Source organism: Trichosurus vulpecula, chromosome 8 (genome assembly GCF_011100635.1).
Source record: "Trichosurus vulpecula isolate mTriVul1 chromosome 8, mTriVul1.pri, whole genome shotgun sequence".
In the NCBI taxonomy this organism is placed as follows: domain Eukaryota; kingdom Metazoa; phylum Chordata; class Mammalia; order Diprotodontia; family Phalangeridae; genus Trichosurus; species Trichosurus vulpecula.
Genome location: NC_050580.1, coordinates 183,300,945 through 183,322,858, shown reverse-complemented (window position 1 = coordinate 183,322,858; position 21,914 = coordinate 183,300,945). Strand labels below are relative to the sequence as shown.

General features: G+C 37.2%; 2 protein-coding genes and 1 pseudogene across 2 annotated transcripts; 2 read left to right on the top strand and 1 right to left on the bottom strand.

The window, feature by feature from the left end:
- Window positions 1–6,099: 6,099 nt before the first annotated feature.
- Window positions 6,100–7,573, top strand: LOC118829153 (olfactory receptor 4F4-like). Its single transcript, XM_036736120.1, has one exon. The coding sequence runs from the start codon at window positions 6,635–6,637 to the stop codon at window positions 7,571–7,573; it is 939 nt and encodes a 312-aa protein (XP_036592015.1). The 5' UTR covers window positions 6,100–6,634.
- A 4,709-nt stretch (window positions 7,574–12,282) lies between these two features.
- On the bottom strand, window positions 12,283–13,792 carry LOC118829765 (60S ribosomal protein L36a-like). Its single transcript, XM_036736654.1, has 2 exons — window positions 13,767–13,792; window positions 12,283–12,748 (listed from the first exon to the last, which is right to left on the bottom strand). The coding sequence occupies exons 1-2, from the start codon at window positions 13,790–13,792 to the stop codon at window positions 12,283–12,285; spliced, it is 492 nt and encodes a 163-aa protein (XP_036592549.1).
- Window positions 13,793–15,769: 1,977 nt separating this feature from the next.
- Window positions 15,770–16,861, top strand: LOC118829764 (annotated as a pseudogene).
- Window positions 16,862–21,914: the final 5,053 nt, after the last annotated feature.

The following is a 21,914-nucleotide window of genomic DNA, read 5'->3' as shown; positions in this document are numbered from 1 at the left end:
ATTCAATTGCGAGACCTAATTTGGTGTCCTTCATTTTGTTTTTATATGAACAGTGAATGCAATAGTATAAGAAGATGAAAAAAAAACAGTTTAAAAAGGAATAGCTTGATGTAACCCTTTCTAGTTGCTATGCACATTTCTATGCATTATCTCAGCTGATTCTCATGAAAATACTGTGAATTATAGTAGGCAGTGCAGGATGTATTATTCTTAATTTACTCATCAGAAAAGTGAGGCTCAGAGAGTTTAAGTCACTTGGCAAATATCTCATAGGCAAGAAGAAGCAGCAAAATGTGCAATCACTTTCAGTTTTTCAACTCCAGGAACAATATAGGCTGCCATTATCTGGTCCCACAGAGAGAAGGAGAATGGTAATCAGAGGATGTTTCTGATGAGATAGAAGAACATTCTCACCAGCCAAAGGCAGGAACTGTAGAGTCTCCCATTTGTTAGAATCTTTGTCTTCCTTCAAGGCATCTCCCAGGTGCAATCTCATTCAAAAATATTTTTATTTATTTAACATATTTAGTTTTCAGCATTGATTTTCACAAGAGTTTGAATTACAAATTTTCTCCCCATTTCTCCCCTCCCCCCCACTCCAAGATGGCATATATTCTGGTTGCCCTGTTCCCCAGTCAGCCCTCCCCTCTATTATCCCATTCCCCTCCCATCCCCTTTTCCCTTCCTTTCTTGTAGGGCAAGATAAATTTCTATGCCCCATTGCCTGGGTATCTTATTTTCTAGTTGCATGCAAAAACTTTTTTTTTTGTTTGTGAACATCTGTTTTTAAAATTTTGAGTTCCAAATTCTCTCCCCTCTTCCCTTCTCACCCACCCTCCCTAAGAAGTCAAGCAATTCAACATAGGCCACATGTGTATCATTATGCATAACCCTTCCACAATACTCATGTTGTGAAAGACTAACTATATTTTGCTCCTTCCCAACCCATCCCCCTTTATTGAATTTTCTCCCTTGACCCTGTCCCCTTTCCAAAGTGTTTGTTTTGGATCACCTCCAACCCCATCTGCCCTCCCCTCCATCATCTCCCCACCCCTTTTTTATCTTCCTCCCTCTTCTTTCCTGTGGGGTAAGATTCCCAATTGGGTATGTATGGTATTCCCTCCTCAGGCCAAATCTGATGAGAGCAAGGTTCACTCATTCCCCCCTCACCTGCCCTCTCTCCTCCTCCCACAGAACTGCTTCCTCTTGCCACCTTTATGCAAGATAATCCATCCCATTCTGTCTCTCCCTATCTCCCTCTCTCAGTATGTTCCTCTCTCATCCCTTAACTTGATTTTATTTCTTTTAGATATCTTCCCTTCATCTTCAACTCACTCTGTGTCTGCTCTCTCTCTTTTATGTATATATATGTATATATATACATATGTATACAATATATATTTTATATATGTATATATATATATATACACATAGATATATACATACATACACATTCACTTGTATATATACATAAACATATATATATGTATATATATATATATATATGCATATTCAGGGAAAGAACTTCTTAAAACATTCCTTGTTTGGGGGCTTTCTGTTTAAATTCAGTTGTTCTTGGTCTTTAATTTTGAGAGATGGTTTGCCAAATGATAATCTCAACCTAAGGAGCCTTAGGCATAAAGAAGTCTCAGAGGACTATAGAAGATGAATCTTTTCCATGAACCTTATGTCCTGCTCTGCACAGAGCACCATGTGGGAAGTTCCATAATTTACCACTGGGACTACACTACTTCCCTGAAGTGAATATAATATAGTCTATAATACCAAGCATGATGGTCATTCAAAAATTAATGATCTCTACTAGAAAGACTAGATGCCCATCATTCTCCACAAACTTGTAAGCAAATGAGAAATCACTGGCTGAGAGACTGCATATAGTAAGTCATTTCTGTTATTTTCTATCTCTATGGTTATCTTTCTTCTCTCTTTCTGTCTTACCAGGGGCATAGGACAGAGTTTTAGAATATTGTGCATATGAAATGGTACAAAATGGTACAAAAAGAAAATCTTAGAAAAGACAGGACAATCTTACTTAATTTTTCCTTTTCTTTGCTTTTTTGACTTTGCTCTTTCCAAAGTTTCCACATTTTCTGAGGTCGTGGAAGATGGATAGATTTGCTTGTATTCATAGAATTCTAAAATTTTTCATGCCAGGTAGCACAAAGAGGCTCATCTCTCTTCAGTGTGACTTACCCAGTCTCTCCAGTATTAAGGAGGCAGATAAGTCTTACAATTTTCCTCATTAGATTTTTAACAAATCCCATTTTAAAGAAAGCAATGAAAGAGATGGGGAGGAAATTATTGATCTCTTTGAGAGAAAATTTATTTTGGGTTCCCCAACAGGACCTAGCATTTTTGAAAATACAACATTAGTTCATAGATTTTTGGAGCTAGAAGTCCTTATTTTTGCTATTTCCTTTTTATCTCCACCCCTATATTATAAATGAAAGAATTTAAGCCAAGAGCTGCTAAGTGTAATATAATCATTTAGTAAGAGAGTCAGGACTAGAACTGTGACCAGCTTTACCCCCATTCCAGCCTACCATATTATCTCCCAGTTCTTAATAAATCCTTCCTAATGGTAGCCCCTCTCTAGTATGCATGTGAGTGTGTTTGTGTGTGCATGTGTGCATGTCCATGTGTGTGTGTGTGTGTGTGTGTGAGTGTGTGTGTGTGTGTGCGTGTGTCTCTGCCTGTGTATGGGGTGGTGCAAGAAAAAATGAAAAAAGAAAGAAATCTAAATGATAAATTTACTACATTATTTCAAAAGGAAAAACAAATTGTACATAACAGATTTGCAGTTCCATGTGCAATCATCTTTTAAAAAAATCATATGGAAATGCTTGTTTTATTCCATCAATTAGAAAAATGTATTTAAAAAATAAAATAAAATATATTTTTTTAGTTTGACTTAATCCTCTGTACCTGGAAAGTGCTGTATAAATTAAAGGAAAAAAAATTCCCATCCAGTTATTTCTTGTTTTCTTTCTGATCTCTCCATTTCTTCTGTCTTAGAATCAGTACAAAACAAAACAAAACAACAAAATTTTACTCATCCACATGTATGAATATTCATAAAGCCAGCCGAGATTAAGGGGGAATAGTTGAAGAGAAACTTAGTGGCATGGATGTAAATATTCCTTCAATATTTCCAATTATTTTCAATATTTCAATGTTCAGTAGTAATATGGAATTTAATATTTTTGTAGCTTGATTATTGGAAATATAGTTCGAAATACTATCAAGAAATTCTAGCAACGTTTAATCAATAAACATTTGTTAAGTGCCTAGTGTGTGCCAGGCTACAGTGCTGAGCAGTAAAACCTCTAAGGGATTTGTTTTGAGGAATAAATAACAATGGACTAGTATTCATAACCATAAATATTATGAGTCCTCAAACAACTTGAAAACAATCAGTTTTCTTAAGTGAAACATTGATTCTCTAAACTCTATTTCTATGTTAATTTGCTAAGAATATGTTTTTTTTTCCCCATGGCTGAAGCATAGGCAATTAAAAAAAATTTGGATGTGGGAAGGCAGGGCAATTAGAGTTAAGTGACTTGCCCAAGGTCACTCAGGTAGTAAGTGTGTCAAGTGTCTGAGGTGGGATTTGAACTCTGGTCTTCCTGACTCCAGGGCTGATGCTCTCCTCACTGAACCACCTAGCTACCCCAGCATGGACAATTTTTGACCATGCTTGTTGGAAGTATTGCAAATTATGATTGAGGATAAAAGAATGAACTTGGGTGGAAAGAGCACTGGGTTAAATAATAGGAAAACTGAATTTGAGTCCTAGGCTCATCACTTTCTATGTGATATTGGGCAAATCCCATCACCTCACTGGGTCTTAATTTCCATGCCTGAAAAAGTAGTATTTGGAGAATTTGGATTAAGATTCCTTATAAAATCTCTAATTTCTTCCATCTCAAAAAGGCCATGATTCAGAATCTTCCCGTTATAAAAACCTCTTATACCTCACATAATAAAAAAAAATAAAAATGCAAAAGAATTTCTTTTTCACAGGGGATTTATGTCAATGGGTCCATGACCTTGCAACATTATTTTTAACTTAAAAAATTCCTTCAACTTTTTATGAAGTGGAGAATATGTTTTTGGTGAGTTTTGAGGTCTCAAAGTAAGAACACTTCCCTGTTAGTAATTTCAAAATTCCACCCCCACCAATGAACTCTCTTAATTGAAAGAAGTTAATATCACATAATAGTCAAAGTTAATCTTTTAAAAATATCAGACTGAATTACTTTAATCCTGTGAAAATGATTGTTTGAATTAGTCATCTCAATTAAGCAAAAGACTGAAGATCCAGAGAGGAGCATAGATAAGAGGGAGATGAAAAATCTTTCTGCCCTTTATCTTGAGAAATTGTGCAAAAATTTTCAATCATATTGCCTTTTATCCTTAAAATCTGAGGATATTATTGATAGTTCAATGAACAGATATGGCATAATTTTCCAGTGCTTCTCATAACAATTTCAATCACCCAGGCCGTAAGAAAACTTGCCTATTAGTGACAAGTTTGGAAAAAGAGGTGATGGTAATAATGATGCACTGAAGGTAAAGGTGAGTAAAGATATAGGGTTCCAAAAGCTAAGGAAGACATGATTCAGCTCAATTTATCTTCTGTGGATGCTTAGGCAGCTTTTTTTTTCCTTTTTGTTTCAGAACACCTGTGATTTAATTGGTATAGAAATGCTCCCTCTTCAACAACTTTATAGACTGGCATTTGCCTTCAGTTTATAGTCTTAGAGCATTTCCTGAAGCACTGATAGATTAAGTGAATTTCCTTAATACCTCTCAAGCTTGTCTATCCTGAAAATGTGTAGTCATTAGACCTTAGGGTACTGAAAACTGTCTACCTTTGAATGAAAAGGTTATTCCATTTCACTGGGCACTTACTGCATAGCTTCTCCTTTTCTCACAGATCACAATATTCTCACAAGGTCATATGATTTGGATCTGAAATAAACTTAAGATTGTTTATTCTAACTTAATCATTTTAGAGCTGAGAAAACTGAGGAGCAAGCCAATGTCACACAAATTGTGAGTGATAGAGTTGGAGTTTTGAACTCCTTTGTTTCTGAAACTTTCTATTTATATCAAACTGCTATTGAATTAAGTCAATTAAATCTTAGAATTCCATTTACTGATGTATTTAAGTTGTTGATTAGTTGCATATTAAAAACATTTCAGGTTCATGTCAGGATCTTTATTTTGATCAATCACTTAAAGATTGTTTATTAAGTGCCTACTAGGAGCCAGAGAAGTATATACAACAGTTACCATGCTGAAGCCTCAGATTACATTTTAAAGTTCTCTGATTAAGATGTTGGATTAAGTAATTTACTTTTTATTTGCATGAGAATCTCTTTGTAGCTCTTCTTGCCAAATCTGATGGTTGACTTCCCTTATTGTTCTGCACTTTGAATGACAAAAATTTTGAATGTTAAATATGGGTGGGATATTTGAGGCATGATCTACCTCAGGGATTTCTCAACTTTTCTTTTTTTTTTTTTTAAGTCTTCTTGGCTTTTTAAAGTATCTCTTGGCTTTTAGCAAACCTTCTATACTCCCTCTTCAATATGAAAGGAAATAAATAATTGAATCTGTAACATATAAGGTTAATAAGAGAAAATGACTATATTAATTATTCATAAAATTAAATTTTGTGGATTTAAACTTAACATTAATAAAAGCAAAATAAATAAAAATAAAATAAAATAATATTTTATTAGCACATAAATTTAATATAGTTGTTAAGCATTTGTCAGAACGCAGTTAAATAAATTACTGTGAACCATGATTTTATTTCTTGTTAGCCAACAGTTTTATACTCGGTATAGTTTTGAAAGAAATATCTGCTTTTAATGTTCAGCCTCATTTCTTTTTTGTTTAGGATTTTAGAACAGGATTAATAACCCTGATTCACAGAGATAATTTTTTAAATAATATACTGAAAGCTTCATGGAACAGTTTTTTTTAATTAAGAATGGGATATTCCTTCCCAAGTTTATGCCAAATATTTAACTTCATTGGTTGAATTACAAGTTGGAGTCTTTGGTTATTGTAGGAGATTAATCAGATCATCTTTCCCTTGGTGGAATTGTTTTTTGATTTATTTTCTTGCTCATTATGAAAAGGGCTTCTTACCCAGATTTCATTCACTTAGTTTTGATGAGCTTTCCCTCAACTGTCTCTTTTTAATTTTTCAGGAGTCTTCCCTTTTCCAGCCTACCTCCACCTTTTGACCATTCCCTCTTCAACCATAATTTTTTTTTCAGTTAACGCTATTACTTTTGGAACATTTCAATAGAATAATATAGTTTTTTTTTCAAATGTTCAACATATCCCTTTCACCAGATGTTCCTTTTCCCTTGGGGTATTTGCTTCTCACATAGGTTGGAAACTTCTAATCTCTCAAATCATATCGCCATATATATCATTGCAAGACAGGTAAATGAGTATAAGATGTGGTTACATATTTATGTGGAATAAAGTTTGTTTGAGCATTGAAGGTATAGAATTAAGCTCTTTTACTTTCTAATAATAATTATTTTTCTCATTTTCTCCTGGAGGTGTATAGTAAAGACTTGAATGAATGGCTGAAGTAAATCATTCTACAGTGTCTGAATTTGTGCTGCTGGGACTTTGTGATTCATGGGAACTTCAGATTTTCTTTTTTCTTTTGATATTGCTGCTCTACGTGGCCATTGTCTTAGGTAATATCTTTATTATGGTTTTAGTTATCACTGACTCCCATCTCCATTCCCCCACGTACTTCCTGTTGGCCAACCTGTCTTTTGTTGATTTGTGGCTTTCCTCAGTCACTACTCCAAAGATGATCACAGACTTGCTCAAGGAAAATAAAATCATCTCCTTTGGGGGCTGCATGTGTCAGATCCTCTTTGTTCATTTTATTGGAGGGGGTGAGATGGTGCTGCTCGTGGCCATGGCCTATGACCGTTATGTAGCCATATGCAAGCCACTCCACTACACAGTCATCATGAGCCAAAGAAAATGTATTTGTCTTGTGATGATCTCATGGGCTATTGGATTTGTACACTCTTTGAGTGAATTTGCTGTGATTGTGGAGCTGCCTTTCTGTGGCCCTAGAGTAGTGAACAGCTTTTTCTGTGATATCCCACTGGTGATTGAGCTTGCCTGCATTGATTCCTATTCTCTGGGAATCTTGATGAATTCTGACAGTGGTATTCTTGTTATGACATGCTTCATTCTGTTACTGATCTCCTATACGTACATCCTTTTCACAGTCTCCCATTACTCCAAAGATGGGGCAACCAAGGCACTCTCCACTTGCACTGCTCATATCACAGTGGTAGTGTTATTCTTTGGACCCTGCATCTTCATCTATGTGTGGCCACTTAACATAACATCGCTGGACAAATTCATTGCTGTGTTTTACTTAGTCATCACACCTCTCTTGAATCCAGCTATCTATACATTTAGAAACAAAGAGATGAAAATTTCGCTCAGAAGATTTAGAAGTCAGTATGGGAGTTCTAGGCAGAATTTGTAAGACATTTGTATTTAGCAATTCTATATTTTATGCATGTCAGTGAATCTGAGATCAATGGCTGCAAGTACGTTACATTCAATTCCAGGTCCATGATTTGCAAACAAAAGTTATGTAAAAATTTGATAACATACAGAATTAGTGTTTTGATATACAAATTAATAAATAATTTATTGTTATTCTTATCATGTTATTCATTATATTAAAATTTATAATAATGTAATAAATTAAATAAACAACTTACTCTAGAAATTTAATAACTAAGTCTCCATGAGCAATTCTCCATAATGACTTGTTTATGTGCCTTTAAACATCCATATATCCTGATAGATCTTTATATGACTACACTTTATCTTTCATGTGGTCCCTGTGGAATTGGTTTGGTGCCTGTGTTCATCCTGAAGCTCAAGATAAAATGTAAGCTCCAGAGATTATTTTATTTTCATCTTTGTGTCTCTTGCAGTGAATCTACTGCTCAGTACACAGTGGACATTTAATAAATATTTGTTGACTGGTTGATTGAAGTCTTGCACTTAACTTTTATCACAGCTGGGATCTTGAACATTGTTGGTGATTATGATTAATTTGTCAAATTTAAGTGACTTTTGGATAATGAGAAAAATAGCAGAATCACTATCTCTTCCTTTTTACACTTCCTCACTGCCTTCTCACCTAAGAAGAAAATGGGATTTTTTTAAGGGGGAGAAAAAAGGCAATATAGGAGGCAACAAGGAATGTACAGGTCATAGATGTCCTTTTAGAGTGTTTTTCACTAACTCCAAAGGAATTAAATGAAAGCAAGCTTTTATACTTCTTGTCCTTGTCCTTATAATTTTAAGAACAGAATGTCTTATATTTGTGTTTTTTTTAATCCATCTGTCTATGATTATGAGTTGTCTGGTCATCAAATACCTAATTTGAGAAAAGATCTGTTACTAGTACTTGTTTGGTTAACTTTGTTGATCTTTAAAGAAAAATCATATATAACAATCACTCTCTCCCGAGATAAAGTTAAATGTATTGTGATTAAATTATAAGAAACCATCATCATTGTTTTACCAAACTAATCAAAATATTTGAATAGGAATGGTATTGTCAATAGCCTTTGATTCTAAAGGGCAAAAGATAAAAAAAAACAGCAAAAGCGTTAACAAGTAACAACAAAAATAACAAATAAAAGACAGCAAACTTTAGCATTTATATAGTATTTAAAAATTTCTAAAGTGCTGTTTGCAAACTTACATCATTTAGTAATCAAAATTACCTCATTTGGACCAAATAGTACAGAAAACATTTTCCCTAAAATAAAACTGATGGGGGAGATCATATAATCTCATCCACTAAACAGGATGCCAGGGGTTGAGAAAATTATGAGCATATTCTTGATTAATGTGACCCTTTTTGGGGGACCAGTTTTATCATACCAAAGATCATTTAAGTTTAGGGAATCAAAATTAATTCAGTTTAGCTTCCTTCACTTTAGGGGATATCCTATCTTCATCTTACTAAATTGATCTAGTCAGTTAGCATGATTCTTACCTCTCAAGTTGCCCTTCTTTGTAAATTGGTAAATATCCCCCATCCTCCAGTCAAGGAAGAAATATTTGGGAGCAATGCTGCTCTGTATATATTGCCTGGCCTCATTCCTGAGTCCTCTTTCTTGATATAACTCAATATCCTCCTAGACATGACATCAGTAAATCAGAGTTTAAATCTTGCTTTATACACTTACTAGCTGTGCGATACTAGTTAAGTCAATTAACCTCTCAGATTCAATTTCTTTATTGGATAACTGGGAAAACAATAGCACCTATCTCACAGGGTTGCTGTGAGGATTGAAATAAGTAAAGCTTTTTTTTTCATACCTTACATTGTTAAATAAATGTTATTTATCATCATCATCATCATCATTTTTCACCTCACATTTTTCTCATAAGACAACCTAAATAAGGGATTCCAGTTGTGAAAATTCTTGTTGGAAACCACATGGGTTTGAACCAAGAAACATAAAAAAATTCAAAACCTGGAAAATCCTATTTCAAAGGTGGCCGTATAAAGCCTTTCTGCCTAAGAGTAGCAGTCATTCATTACCTGAGATGGGAGTGGACTCAGGATAGATATATTGGTATATTTTACTGCTTCTCAATTTTCTGATTCCAATAGTTCGCTCTAAATTTCTGTGGACACTTCTGATGCATCCCTCATTCCCACATTCTACTACCACTGAGGCAATAAATAGCCTGTTACCAGTACTCATACTGTCATCCTTATCTAGGTTAGTCCCAATCCTGAGCCTTCTCTGTTCTCCCCTTCAACTTGGTCCTCTGGAATCCTCATTTCATTTCCTAACAAACTTATGTTTATCTAAGATTTCTTACTCTCTTATTCATCTCAACCTCTTTTGTTAAAATTAGTGCTTTTTTTCTCATCAAAACTTGCCCTCCTGGAAGACATCCCCTTATTGGCCACCAGTACACAGCAGCATGTTCCTTATTCTCTTTACTCATCAGGCCTAGAAGGGTCAGCATATTGCTTATTTCCCATTGCTAGTTTTAAACTCTCACTTGTTTGTCATCTCTTTTTAATATTTCCTTCTTTGAGGGTCATTCCAATTGTCTATATCTTTGGAGTCCATATATTTGGTGCTGGTCTTCAGGTTATACATATTCTTTTCAAATATTTTAATGTAAGATAGTGGTTTTTATTTTCTATAGCAGCCAGTACAGTAATTAGAATGTTGGTCCCAGAGTCATGAAGACCTGAGTTCAAATTCAGCCCCAGGCAAAAGTCACAGTAGCTGTGTGACCATGAACAAGACACTTAACTTCTTTTTGTCTCAGTTTGCTCAACTAGAAATGAGCATGATAACAATGGAGCCAAAAATAATAACACCAAAGCTGAACTAGTTGGAACAAGAAAGGATTTAATTCAATCCAACTAGGCATACGCATTAAGCATGTACTACGTGTCACTAACTGTGTGAAATTCTGGGGATAGAAAGAAAAAAAAAATCAAAATACTCCTATTCTCAAGGAGTGCATATTCTTTTTTAAAATTTAAAAAAAAATTAAAAAAATAATTAATTTATTTTCAATTTTCAATATTCATTTCCACTAGATTTTGAGTTCCAAATTTTCTCTCCATCTCTCCCCTATACCTCACCTCAAGATGGCTTGCATTCTGGTTAGCCCTTTCCCCAGTCTATCCTCCCTTCTATCACCCCACTGATCCCTCTTCACTTTTTTTTTCTTTTTAGGGCAAGATAGAGTTCTATACCCCATTGCCTGTATATCTTATTTCCCAGTGGCATGTAAAAACAATTTTTAACATTTGTTTTTAAACCTTTGTGTTCCAGATTCTCTCCTATCTTCCCTCCCCTCCCACCCTCATTGAGAAGGCAAGCAATTCAATATAGGTTATCCATGTGTAACTACGCAAAACATTTCCATAATACTCATATTGCAAAAGACTGATTACATTTCCCTCCATCCTTTCCCACCCCCGCCCATTTATTCTATTTTCTCCTTTGACCTTGTACTTTTTCAAAAGTGTCTGTTTCTTTCTACCCCTTCCCCAATCTCCCCTCCCTTCTATCATCCCCCCCTCTTTTTCCCCTTTCCCCCTACCTAGCTGTAGGGTAAGATGCTCAATTGAGTGTGTATGTTATTCCCTCCTTAAGCCAAATCCAATGAGATCAAGATTCACTCATTGCCTTTCACATACCACCTCTTTCCCTCCATTGTGACTGCTTTTTCTTGCCTCTTTAACATACACAATTTACTTTATTCTTTCACTCCCTTCATCCTTCTGCCTATATATTCCTCTCTCACACCTTAATTTTATTTTATTTTAATTTTAATTTAATTTTATTTTAGGAAGACTCAACATTTATTAAGCACCTTTAGTGTGAAAGTCACGGTGCTTGCACCGTGCCAAGATACAAAGATAGACACAGACATTCTGCCCTGGAGAGGGCTTAAAGCCTAATATGGGTTTATGTAATACAAAAAACAATGTAAAATAAAGGAACAATGACCTCCATTTTTTACTGTTCCAAGCCTTGACCAGCTGTCATTTCCACCCACCCCTAAAACATAATTGATAACAATTTTCAGTTAACAGGCCATCCCTTCGGATATGGGAAGTCACTTGACTAATACTCTGAAAACAAGGTACAAATGAGTTTTCAATTAATAGGCCATCCCTTTAATGACCAGGCAATTCAATCATTATTAATTAATTTCCACAAAGAATCCTAACAACCCAAATAGATACGGGAAACTACTTCATTAATCTTTAAAAAACAGGGCAATCCCTGAAGGTGAATTAATTACTTCTGATTTGCTGGAAGCCTATAAAATAGGGGCTAGCTATCCCTATCTTTATTACTTTGTATCCTTAATTTCCCCACTCCCATTTGTCTGGAAATCCAGGCTGTCAGTAACTATTTTAGCCATTGTACCAATAACCAAGGCCCCCACGTCCCCTAGAAATGTCCAGCTGGGCTTTCTCTCCATGACACAAATCTCATTAAGTAGATGATTTAAGTTACAACACTCAGTCACATCCTCAAGAACTTTTCCCACATGGGAAAAGCTTTACATAGTAGGAGACTTGGTTTTACTCAAGCCTCTTCCTTTCCAAGACAGAAAACACAGAACCAAGGAATGGAATGGAACGGATTTTTCTTAATAAGACGGAAACAATGAAATTCAGAACTGGATCACTTGGCCCTTTCTCTTCTTATCTCCTCCCAATTCAAAATGCTTACACCTCTTAATGGCAAGCATCCTCTTAGACCTGCAGTTGGGTTCCACACATTCAAGCCTCAGTACAATCTTTTTTGTGGTCTTTGCCTTTTTCCAGAAAATTGGTTTTGTTTGACCATCATAGCCACTCTGCTTCCCATCGTATCGCCTTTTCCCCTGCGTATACAGGGAATCCTTGCCTTTCTTGTACTGCTTCACTTTGTGAGGCTGGTGTTTGCCACACTTTTTGCAGAAAGTTCTGCGGGCTTTGGGGACGTTCACCGAAGGGCAGCGCTGCGCTTCCAACCGGGATTCTCTGATATCCAGGCCTCTGGGATCCCTCGGCCGAGCGCTCACGAGCGAGAACTCAGCCGAGGATGACGACCAGCCGGAGAAGACGACCGACTCCCAAGGATGACGGCAGAAGACCCTTAATTTTATTTTTTAGATATCATCCCTACATATTCTTTTTTTTTCAGTTTTATCATTTTTGTTTAATATTTTAGTTTTCAGCATTGATTACCACAAGAGTTTGAGTAACAAATTTTTTCCCAATTTCTACCCTCCCCCGATGCCAAGATGGCATATATTCTGATTGCTACATTCCCCAGTCAGCCCTCTATTCTGTCACCCCATTCCCCTCCCGATCCCCTTTCCCCTTACTTTCGGATAGGCTAGGATAGATTTCTTTGCCTCATTCCCTATATATCTTGCTTCCCAACTGCATGCAAAAACAACTTTTTTTTTGAGCATCTGCTTTTAAAACTTTGAGTTCCAAATTCTCTCCCTTCTTCCTTTCTCAGCCACCCTCCCTAGGAAGGCAAGCAATTCAACATATGTCACACCTATATAGTTATGTAAAACACTTCCACAATACTCACGTTGTGAAAAGCTAACTATATTATCTTCCATCCTGTCCTGTCTCCCTTTATTCAAATTTCTCCCTTGAACCTGCCCCTTTTCAAAAGTGCTTGCTTTTGATTATCTCCTCCCCCTATCTGACCTCCCTTCTATCATCCCCCCTTTTTATCCCCTTCCCCCTACTTTCCTGTGGGGTAAGATACACAATTGAGCGTGTATGTTATTCCCTCCTCAAGTGAAATGAGGGCAAGATTCACCCATATATATGTATATGTATACGTATATTCCCTTCAATTACCCCAATAATGAGAAAGGTCTCATGAATTACACACATCATCTTTCCACATAGGAATACAAACAAAACAGTTCAACTTCATTAGGTCCCTTATAAATTCTCTTTCTTGTTTAACTTTTCATACTTCTCTTGATTCTTGTATTTGAAAGTCAAATTTTCTATTCAGCTCTGGTCTTTTCATTGAGAAAGCTTGAAAGTCCTCTATTTTATTGAAATCCATGTTTTGTTTTGGAGAACTATACTCAGTTTTGCTGGGTAGGTGATTCTTAGTTTTAATCCTAGCTCCTTTGACCTCGAGAATATCTTCTTCCAAGCCATTAGATCCCTTAATGTAGAAGCTTCTAGATCTTGTGTTATCCTGATTGTTTTTCATAATATTCAAAATGTTTATTTCTGGTGGCTTACAGTACTTTGTCCTTGACCTGGAAACTCTGGAATTTCATGACAATATTCCTAGGGGTTTTCATTTTGGGATCTTTTTCAAGAGGCAATTGGTGGATTCTTTCAATTTCTCTTTTGCTCTCTGGCTCTAGAATATCAGGGCAGTTCTCCTTGATAACTTCTTGAAAGAGGATGTCTAGGCTCTTTTTTTGATCATGGCTTTCAGGTAGTCCAATAATTTTTAAATTATTTTTCCTGGATCTATTTTCTAGGTCAGTGGTTTTTCCAATGAGATATTTGACATTGTCTTCCATTTTTTTATTCCTTTTCTTCTGTTTTAAAATATCTTGATTTCTTATAAAGTCACTAGTTTTCACTTGTTCCAATCTCATTTTTAGGGTAGTATTTTCTTCAGTGGTCTTTTGAACCTCCTTTTCCATTTGGCTAATTCTGCCTTTCAAGGCATTCTTCTCCTCGTTGGCTTTTTGGAGCTCTTTTGCCATTTGAGTTAGTCTATTTTTTAAGGTGTTGTTTTCTTCAGTGTATTTTTCAGTATTTTTTTGGGTCTCCTTTAGCAAGTCATTGACTTGTTTTTCATGGTTTTCTCTCATCCTTCTCATTTCTCTTCCCAATTTTTCCTCTACTTCTCTAACTTGCTTTTCCAAATCCTTTTTGAGCTCTTCCATGGCCTGAGACCAGTTCATCTTTTTCTTGGAGGCTTTTAGTGTAGGCTCTTGGACTTTGTTGACTTCTTTAGGCTGTATGTTTTGGTCTTCTTTGTCACCAAAGAAAGATTCCAAAGTCTGAGACTGAATCTGAGTGCGTTTTTGCTGCCTGGCCATGTTCCCAGCCAACTTACTTGACCGTTGAGTTTTTCAGTGTGGTATGACTGCTTGTAGAGTAAAGAGTATTTTGTTCCAAGCTTGAGGGGATGCGCTGTTCATTTCAGAGCTATTTCTATACAGCCAGCTCTGCCACACCAGCACTCCTCCTTCCTTAAGAACAACCAACCCAGACCCGATGCAAATCTTAAGCAGGCTCTGCACTCCTGCTCTGATCCACCACTTAATTCCTCCCACCACATGGGCCTGGGGCCAAAAGTAACTGCAGCTGTAGTTCTGTAGCTGCACCTCCCCCACCGCCCCTGGGGTTGTGGCCTAACCTTGAACTCTGTCCCCAGCAGCTTTTCCCACTAACCTTCTCTGTTGTCTTTAGTGTTTGCGGGTTAAGAATTCTGGTAACTGCCACAGCTCACTGATTCAGGGAGCTAGGGCCTGTTGCAGCCTGCTGCTGGTCTGATTGGTCCTGCCACCGCCCACACTGAGCTCCGCTCCCCTCTGCTCCATGCACGATAGACCCCATCCAGTGACCATCCAGGCTGTCCTGGGTTAAATCCCTGCTTCCCTCTGCTATTTTGTGGGTTCTGCAGTTCTAGAATTTTTTCAGAGCCATTTTTTATAGTTTTTTGGACGGACCTGGCAGGGAACTCATGCAAGTCCCTGCTTTTTAGCCCCCATCTTGGCTCCGCCTCCGGAAGGCCAGTCCTTAAAACTTATTTTCAAAATCAAATAGAATTGGTAGAGCAAAATTTCCATAAAATGAGCAAAGGAAGAAAATGATGAAAAGGCAATTAACGAAATGCTGAAGAAAATAATATTTTAAACAACAGAATTGGTCATGTGGAAAGAGAGGTAAACAAATAAATTGATGAAAACAATTCTTTAAAAAAGCAGAATTGACCAAATGAAAAACAAGGTCCACAATCTCACTGAAAAGAATCATTCTTTTTTTTGTTGTTGTTGAGGCAGGAATGCAGGGCAATTGGGGTTAAGTGACTTGCCCAAGGTTATGCAGCTAGTAAGTGTGTCAAATGTCTGAGGCCAAATCTAAACTCAGGTCCTCCTGACTCCAGGGATGGTGCTCTGCCCACTGCACCTCCCAACAGCTCCTGAAAAGAATAATTCTTTGAAAGTTAGAATTGGGTCAGTGGAAGCTAATGAATTTATGAGATATCAAGAAACAATAAAACCTAATGAAAAGAATGAAAAAAAAAACTTGAGAAAATGTAAAATATATCCTTGGAGAAACAACTGACATGGAAAATAGATAATTTAAGAATTGTTGGACTACCCAAAAGTCAAGGTCAAGAAATTGAGCCCAGGCATCATCTTTCAAGAAATTTTCAAGAACAACTCCCTGGATATTCTAGAACCTGATGGCAAAACATAAATTAAAGAGTCCACCAATCACCTCCTGAAAAAAATCACAAATGAAAACTTCCAAGAATATTATAGCAAAGTTCCAGTGCTTTTACAGACTTGCTCAAGGAAAACAAGACTATCTCCTTTGGGGAGTGCTTGTGTCATATCCTCTTTGTGAGTTTTGGTGGAGGCTGTGAGATGGTGCTGTCTGTGGCCTATGACCGCTATGTAGCCATATGCAAACCACTCCACTACACAACCATCACGAGCCAAAGAAGATGCATTTGGCTTGTAATGATCTCAAGGACTAGTGGAGTTGTACACTCTATGAGTCAATTGGTTATGATTGTGGAGCTGCCTTTCTGTGCCCCTAGAGTAGTGAACAGTTTTTTTTTTTTTTTTCTGTGACATCCCACTGGTAAATGAGCTTACCTGCATTGATTCCTGTTCCCTGGCAATCTTGATGAATTCTGAAATGGTGTTCTTGCTTACATGCTTCATTCTCTTACTGATCTCCTATACTTATATCTTGCTCACAGTCTGCCATTACTCCAAAGATGGGGCATCCATGGCACTCTCCACTTGCACTCCTCATGTCACAGTGGTGGTGTTATTCTTTGGACCCTGCATCTTCATCTATGTGTGGCCACTTAATGTAACATCAGTGGACAAATTTCTTCTTGTGTTTTACTCAGCCATCACTCCTATCCTGAATCCAGCTATCTATACATTTAGAAACAAAGAGATGAAAGTTTCCCTAAGAAGATTTAAAAGTCAGTATGTGAAGTCTAGTTGGAATTTGTAACATCTTTGTAACTAGCAGTTCCATATTTCATGCATTTCAGTGAACCTGAGATCAATGGCTAAAAGCATGTTGCATTTGGTTCCAGGTACTTCATTTTAAAATAAATATTATCAATATTCCATACATAAAATTTATGTGTTGATAATCTGAAAAATAATTTATTATGTTATTCATTTTAATGTATTATTTAGTAATACATTATAATTTATAATAAATAATTGAATAAACTAAATTAATATCTTACTCTAGAAATTTAATTCCTAAGTCTTAATGAACAATGCTCCATAATGACTTGCTTTCATGCCTCCTGAAAAATCCATCTATTTTGATAGATCTTTAGATGACTACACTTTATCTCTCACGTGGTACCACTGGATTCATTGAAACAGCAATTGGTTTGGCAACTGTGTTCATCCTGACATTCAACATAGAATGTAAGCTCAAGGGACTATTTCATTTTTCTCTTTATTTCCCTAGCACCGAGTCCACTGCTTGTACACAGTAGACATTTAATAAATGTTTGTTGATTGGTTGATTGAGGTCTTGCACTTAACCACTACCATAACTGGTATCTTGAAAATTGTTGATAATTATGATTAATTTGTCAAATTTAAGTGGCTTTGAATAATAGGAAAAGGCAACAGAATCGCTACCTCTTCCTTTTACCCTCCCCTTCCACCTAAGAAGAAAATGGAAAAAAATTAAAGGGGAGAAAAAGGCAATATAAGAGGCAACGAGGAGTATAAAGGTTGTAGGTGTCATTTTTGAGTGGTTTTTTTTTACCCACTCAGAAGAAATTAAATGAAAATAAGCCTTAAACCTCCCCTATTAGTGCCTATAGTTTCAAGCATAAAATGCCTTACATTTGTTTTCTTATCCATTTGACTGTGATTATGAGTTGTCTGTACAGTTTAGTCATCAAATACCCAATTTGAGAAAAGATGTGTTACTAGTACTTGTTTGGTTTGTTTTGTTGATCTTCAAGGCAAAAATTATGTCAGAATCACTTTCTTCTGAGATAAAAGTAATGTGTCATGATAATATTATAAGAATTCATCCTTATTATTTACCAAACTAATCATAATGTATGAATTCGGATGATATTATCAATGTCCTTTGAATCTAGAGGGAAAAGAAAATACAGCAAAAGACTAAACAAGCAACAAAAACAATGAACAAAAACAACAAATTCTAACATTTATAAAGCATTTCAAAGTTTGTAAAGTGCTGTTTGCAGACTTACATTATTTAGTAATCAATATTACCTCATTTGGGACAAAGAGTAAAGAGTGTGTCTTCCTTAAAATAAAACTGATGAGGGAGATCACATAATCTCATTGTTAATCCTTTAGTCTCCATTGAACAGGATGCCAGGGCTTGAGAGAATGATAAACATCTTCATGGTTAATATGACCCTTTGTTGGACCAGTGTCTTCACTCCTGCTCTGATCTGCCACTTAATTCCTCCCGCCAGGTGGGCCTGGGGCCGGAGGCAACTGCAGCTATAGCTACCCCACCTCCGCTGTTGTCTTTGGTGTTTGTGGGTTGAGAAGTCTGGTAACTGCTGCAGCTCACTGATTCAGGGTGCTAGGGTACACTCCACCCAGCTCCTGGTCTGGTTGGTCTGTGCCACTCACACTGGGCTCCGCTCTGCTCCACTCTACTCTGCTCCCAGCTCCATGCAGGATAGACCTCACCCAGGGACCATCCAGGTTGTCCTGGGCTGGAGCCCTGCTTCCCTCTGCTGTTTTGTGGATTCTGCAGTTCTAGAATTGGTTCAGAGCAATTTTTTTATAGGTTTTTGAAGGGACTTGGCAGGGAGCTCACGCTGGTCCCCGCTTTCCAGCCACCATCTTGGCTCCGCCCCTGAGTGTAGCTCCAATCTAATTTTTAAGGTGGTATTTTGTTTAGTTATCTTTTTGACCTCCTTTTCCCTTTGGCTCATTCTGCCTTTTAAGGCATTCTTGTCCTCACTGGCTTTTTAGAGGTCTTTTTCCATTTGGTCTACTCTATTTTTTAAGGTTTTATTTTCTTCAGTATTTTTTGGGTCTCCTTTAGCAAGTCTTTCACTTGCTTTTCATGGTTCTCTTGCATCATTCTCATTTCTCTTCCAATTTTTCCCCTACTTCACTTACTTGCTTTTCCAAATAGTTTTTTCAGCTCTTCCATGGATAAAGACCAATTCATACTTTTCTTGGATACTTTTGATGTAGGCTCTTTGACTTTGTTGATTTCTTCTGGCTGTGTGTTTTGATCTTCTTTGTCACCAAAAATGGATTCTAGAGTCTGAGTCTGAGCTCTGAGTCTGAGTTTGTATCCTTTTTCTCTGCCTGGCCACTTTCCCAGCCAACTGCTTGACCTTTGATCTTTTTGTCAGGGCATGACTGCTTGTAGAAAGTGCTTTGTCCCAAGCTTTAGAGGCTGCACTGCTGTTTTCAGAGCTACTTCTACTCCACTGTCACCACAAGCTCTGCTGTAAAAGTGCTCCTCTTCCCCAAAGAACCACCAACCAGGATTGTGACCCACATCCAAGCAGGACAAAGCAAGTTCTGTACTCCTGCTCTGGTCTGCCACTTGATTCCTTCCACCTTGTGAGCCAGGGACTCTGGAAGAAGTTGATGCTAGAGCTCTGGAAGCAGCCACAGGAGCTCCCTGTTGCTGCTGTCACCATGGAGCACCATCTTTGCCACCTCTTGGGTTGGGGCCAGACAGCTTTCTAACCCAATCTAGCAGTTTTCCCACTAACCTTCTCTGTTGTCTTTCTTGCTTGTGTGTTGAGAAATCTGGTAACTGCTACAGCTCAGTCATTCATGGCCCTAATGCCTGCTCTGAACCAACTCCAGGTCTAGTCTGTCCTGGCGTGGTCCATGCTGGGCTGCGCTCTGCTACCAGCACCATGAGATAGACACTTCCCAGTGACCATCCAGGCCATCCTGGGCTGGAGACTTGCTTCCCTCTGCTATTTCATGGGTTCCACAGATCTAGGATTTGTTCAGAGCCATTTTTAACAGGTGTTTAGAGGGATTTGGTGGAGAGCTTAAGTAAATCCCCGATTTCCAGCTGCCATCTCAATAAATGCTTCTTGATTGACTGGCCATTAGAACTCCTGTGTGAAGGAAAGAAGGGGTTATAAACTCAATTCATAACCTGCATGATCATCCATCCAACCAGAGGCCTTGTATTTTTTTCTGTTTAATTAGCTGCTTCTCAGGAACCAGGTTTGTCTCCTTCTTACTTCACCCCTTTCTCGGAAATAAGGCTGCTCCAGAATATACCTTCTGACATTTTGAAAACATTCTGCAAAATACACCTCAGGAAAGACAATTATGAATTTTCAGAAGGAGCAGATTTGTTGCAGCCCAAATGCTGGTCAACATGTATTTGAAATAATGATAGAATGATACACATTGTTTCTCTTTGTTTCATAGAGCTCAAATTTTATTTACTAGCAATTGCAAGATTCATTGAAGTCATCACCTCAAATTGAATTTGACCTAAACAATTATCTTGTCATTATCTTACCATCTACACTGGCTCTTCCTCTAATGTCCCTATTCTGTCATCATTCTTCTAGGCATCCATGTTTGGATATGCTTTGGCAAACACAAAGGAATCTTTTTTTAGTGCCTAGAAAAGCATAATAGCATTGCTTTGCAAGAGATTTAAGAAAGAAGGGGATGCAAAGGGGAAAAAAAGCAAGGGAAAGGGATACAAAGCAAAAAAGAAAGGGAAAATTCATGGGTCATGTTTATTCCTCAAAAAAGCAATCAAGAGAACATCATTAACTATATACTTATTTGCTAGTTTTTTTTGTCTTTATGTAACCCAGCTTCCACCCAAGTGAGCCTGAGGGGCAGGCCATTGCTGTGTATGGGAGAGAAGATGTATTAGTCTGACTACTAAACAGGAAGTCAACAGAGCCATTGTGCTGACCTCATTGCTGTACCACTGTGAAACCTGGACAGTATACCAGTGCCAGGCCTGGAAACAGAATAACTTCCATTTGAATTGTCTTAGGAAGATTGTGAAGATCATCTGGTAAGATAAGATGCCAGACACTGAGGTCCTTTCTCAAAGCAAATTTCCAAGTATTCAAGTTCAACTTCAGAGATCACAACTCTGAGAGCCTGGCCATGATGCTCAAATGCGAAATCTAGCCTGCCAAAAGATGATTTTATGGAGAACTCACATAGGGCAAGCATTCACATGGTGGTCAGAAGAAGCAATAGAAGGACACTCTCAAGGTCTCTCTTAAGACCTTTGGAATTGATTATGTGACATGGGAGACACTGGCACAGAACCACTCATCATTGTGTGCCCTCATCAGAGAAGGTGCTGTCTATATGAGGAAAGCAGAACTGAAATAGATTAAAAGAAATGTGAGATGAGCAAGTTTAGAGAATTGACTTCAAATGTTCACATGAACTATTGGTGTCTGAACCTTGGTCGACTATTCCAAGCTATTATTGATCTGATCAACCACAGTCAGACACACTGAGACTTTTCTCCAGCATACTGATATCATTTTGGTCCTTTTCAAAAATGAAGGACAACAACCACTGTGTATAGAGTGAGACAGGACTCCTAATTGGTGCTAATAGTCAATGGTTAATGAAGATTTATTAAGTGCCTCCTATGTACCAGGCACTATGCTAAGTACTGAGGATACACAAAGAAGAGTACAAAGGCATAGCATTATAAGGGACTCTACAAACTGGTCCCAACAATTTTTGGGCAGACAGTTGGATAGGGAAGGTGGAAGAAAAAAAAGACTTGAAAATAGAAGATATGCAAGGAATATCAATAGCATCCTATCTCTGGACTTCTTTGAAATTCCAGAATCTACTAGAATTGACTGTTTCTGATTTGATAGAACTCATCTCATTTGTAACTAAAAAGTTAATTCACTTTTGTATATGCTTTGCTATAATTGAAACTATAGCATCTTCAACTTCTATTTATTGTTTTTCTCGGAAAAGATTTGCTTACTATGAGAAATTTGATGGTCTTTTATGTAAATCAGTACTCAGTGAGGAGCTAAGTTATTAAGCTG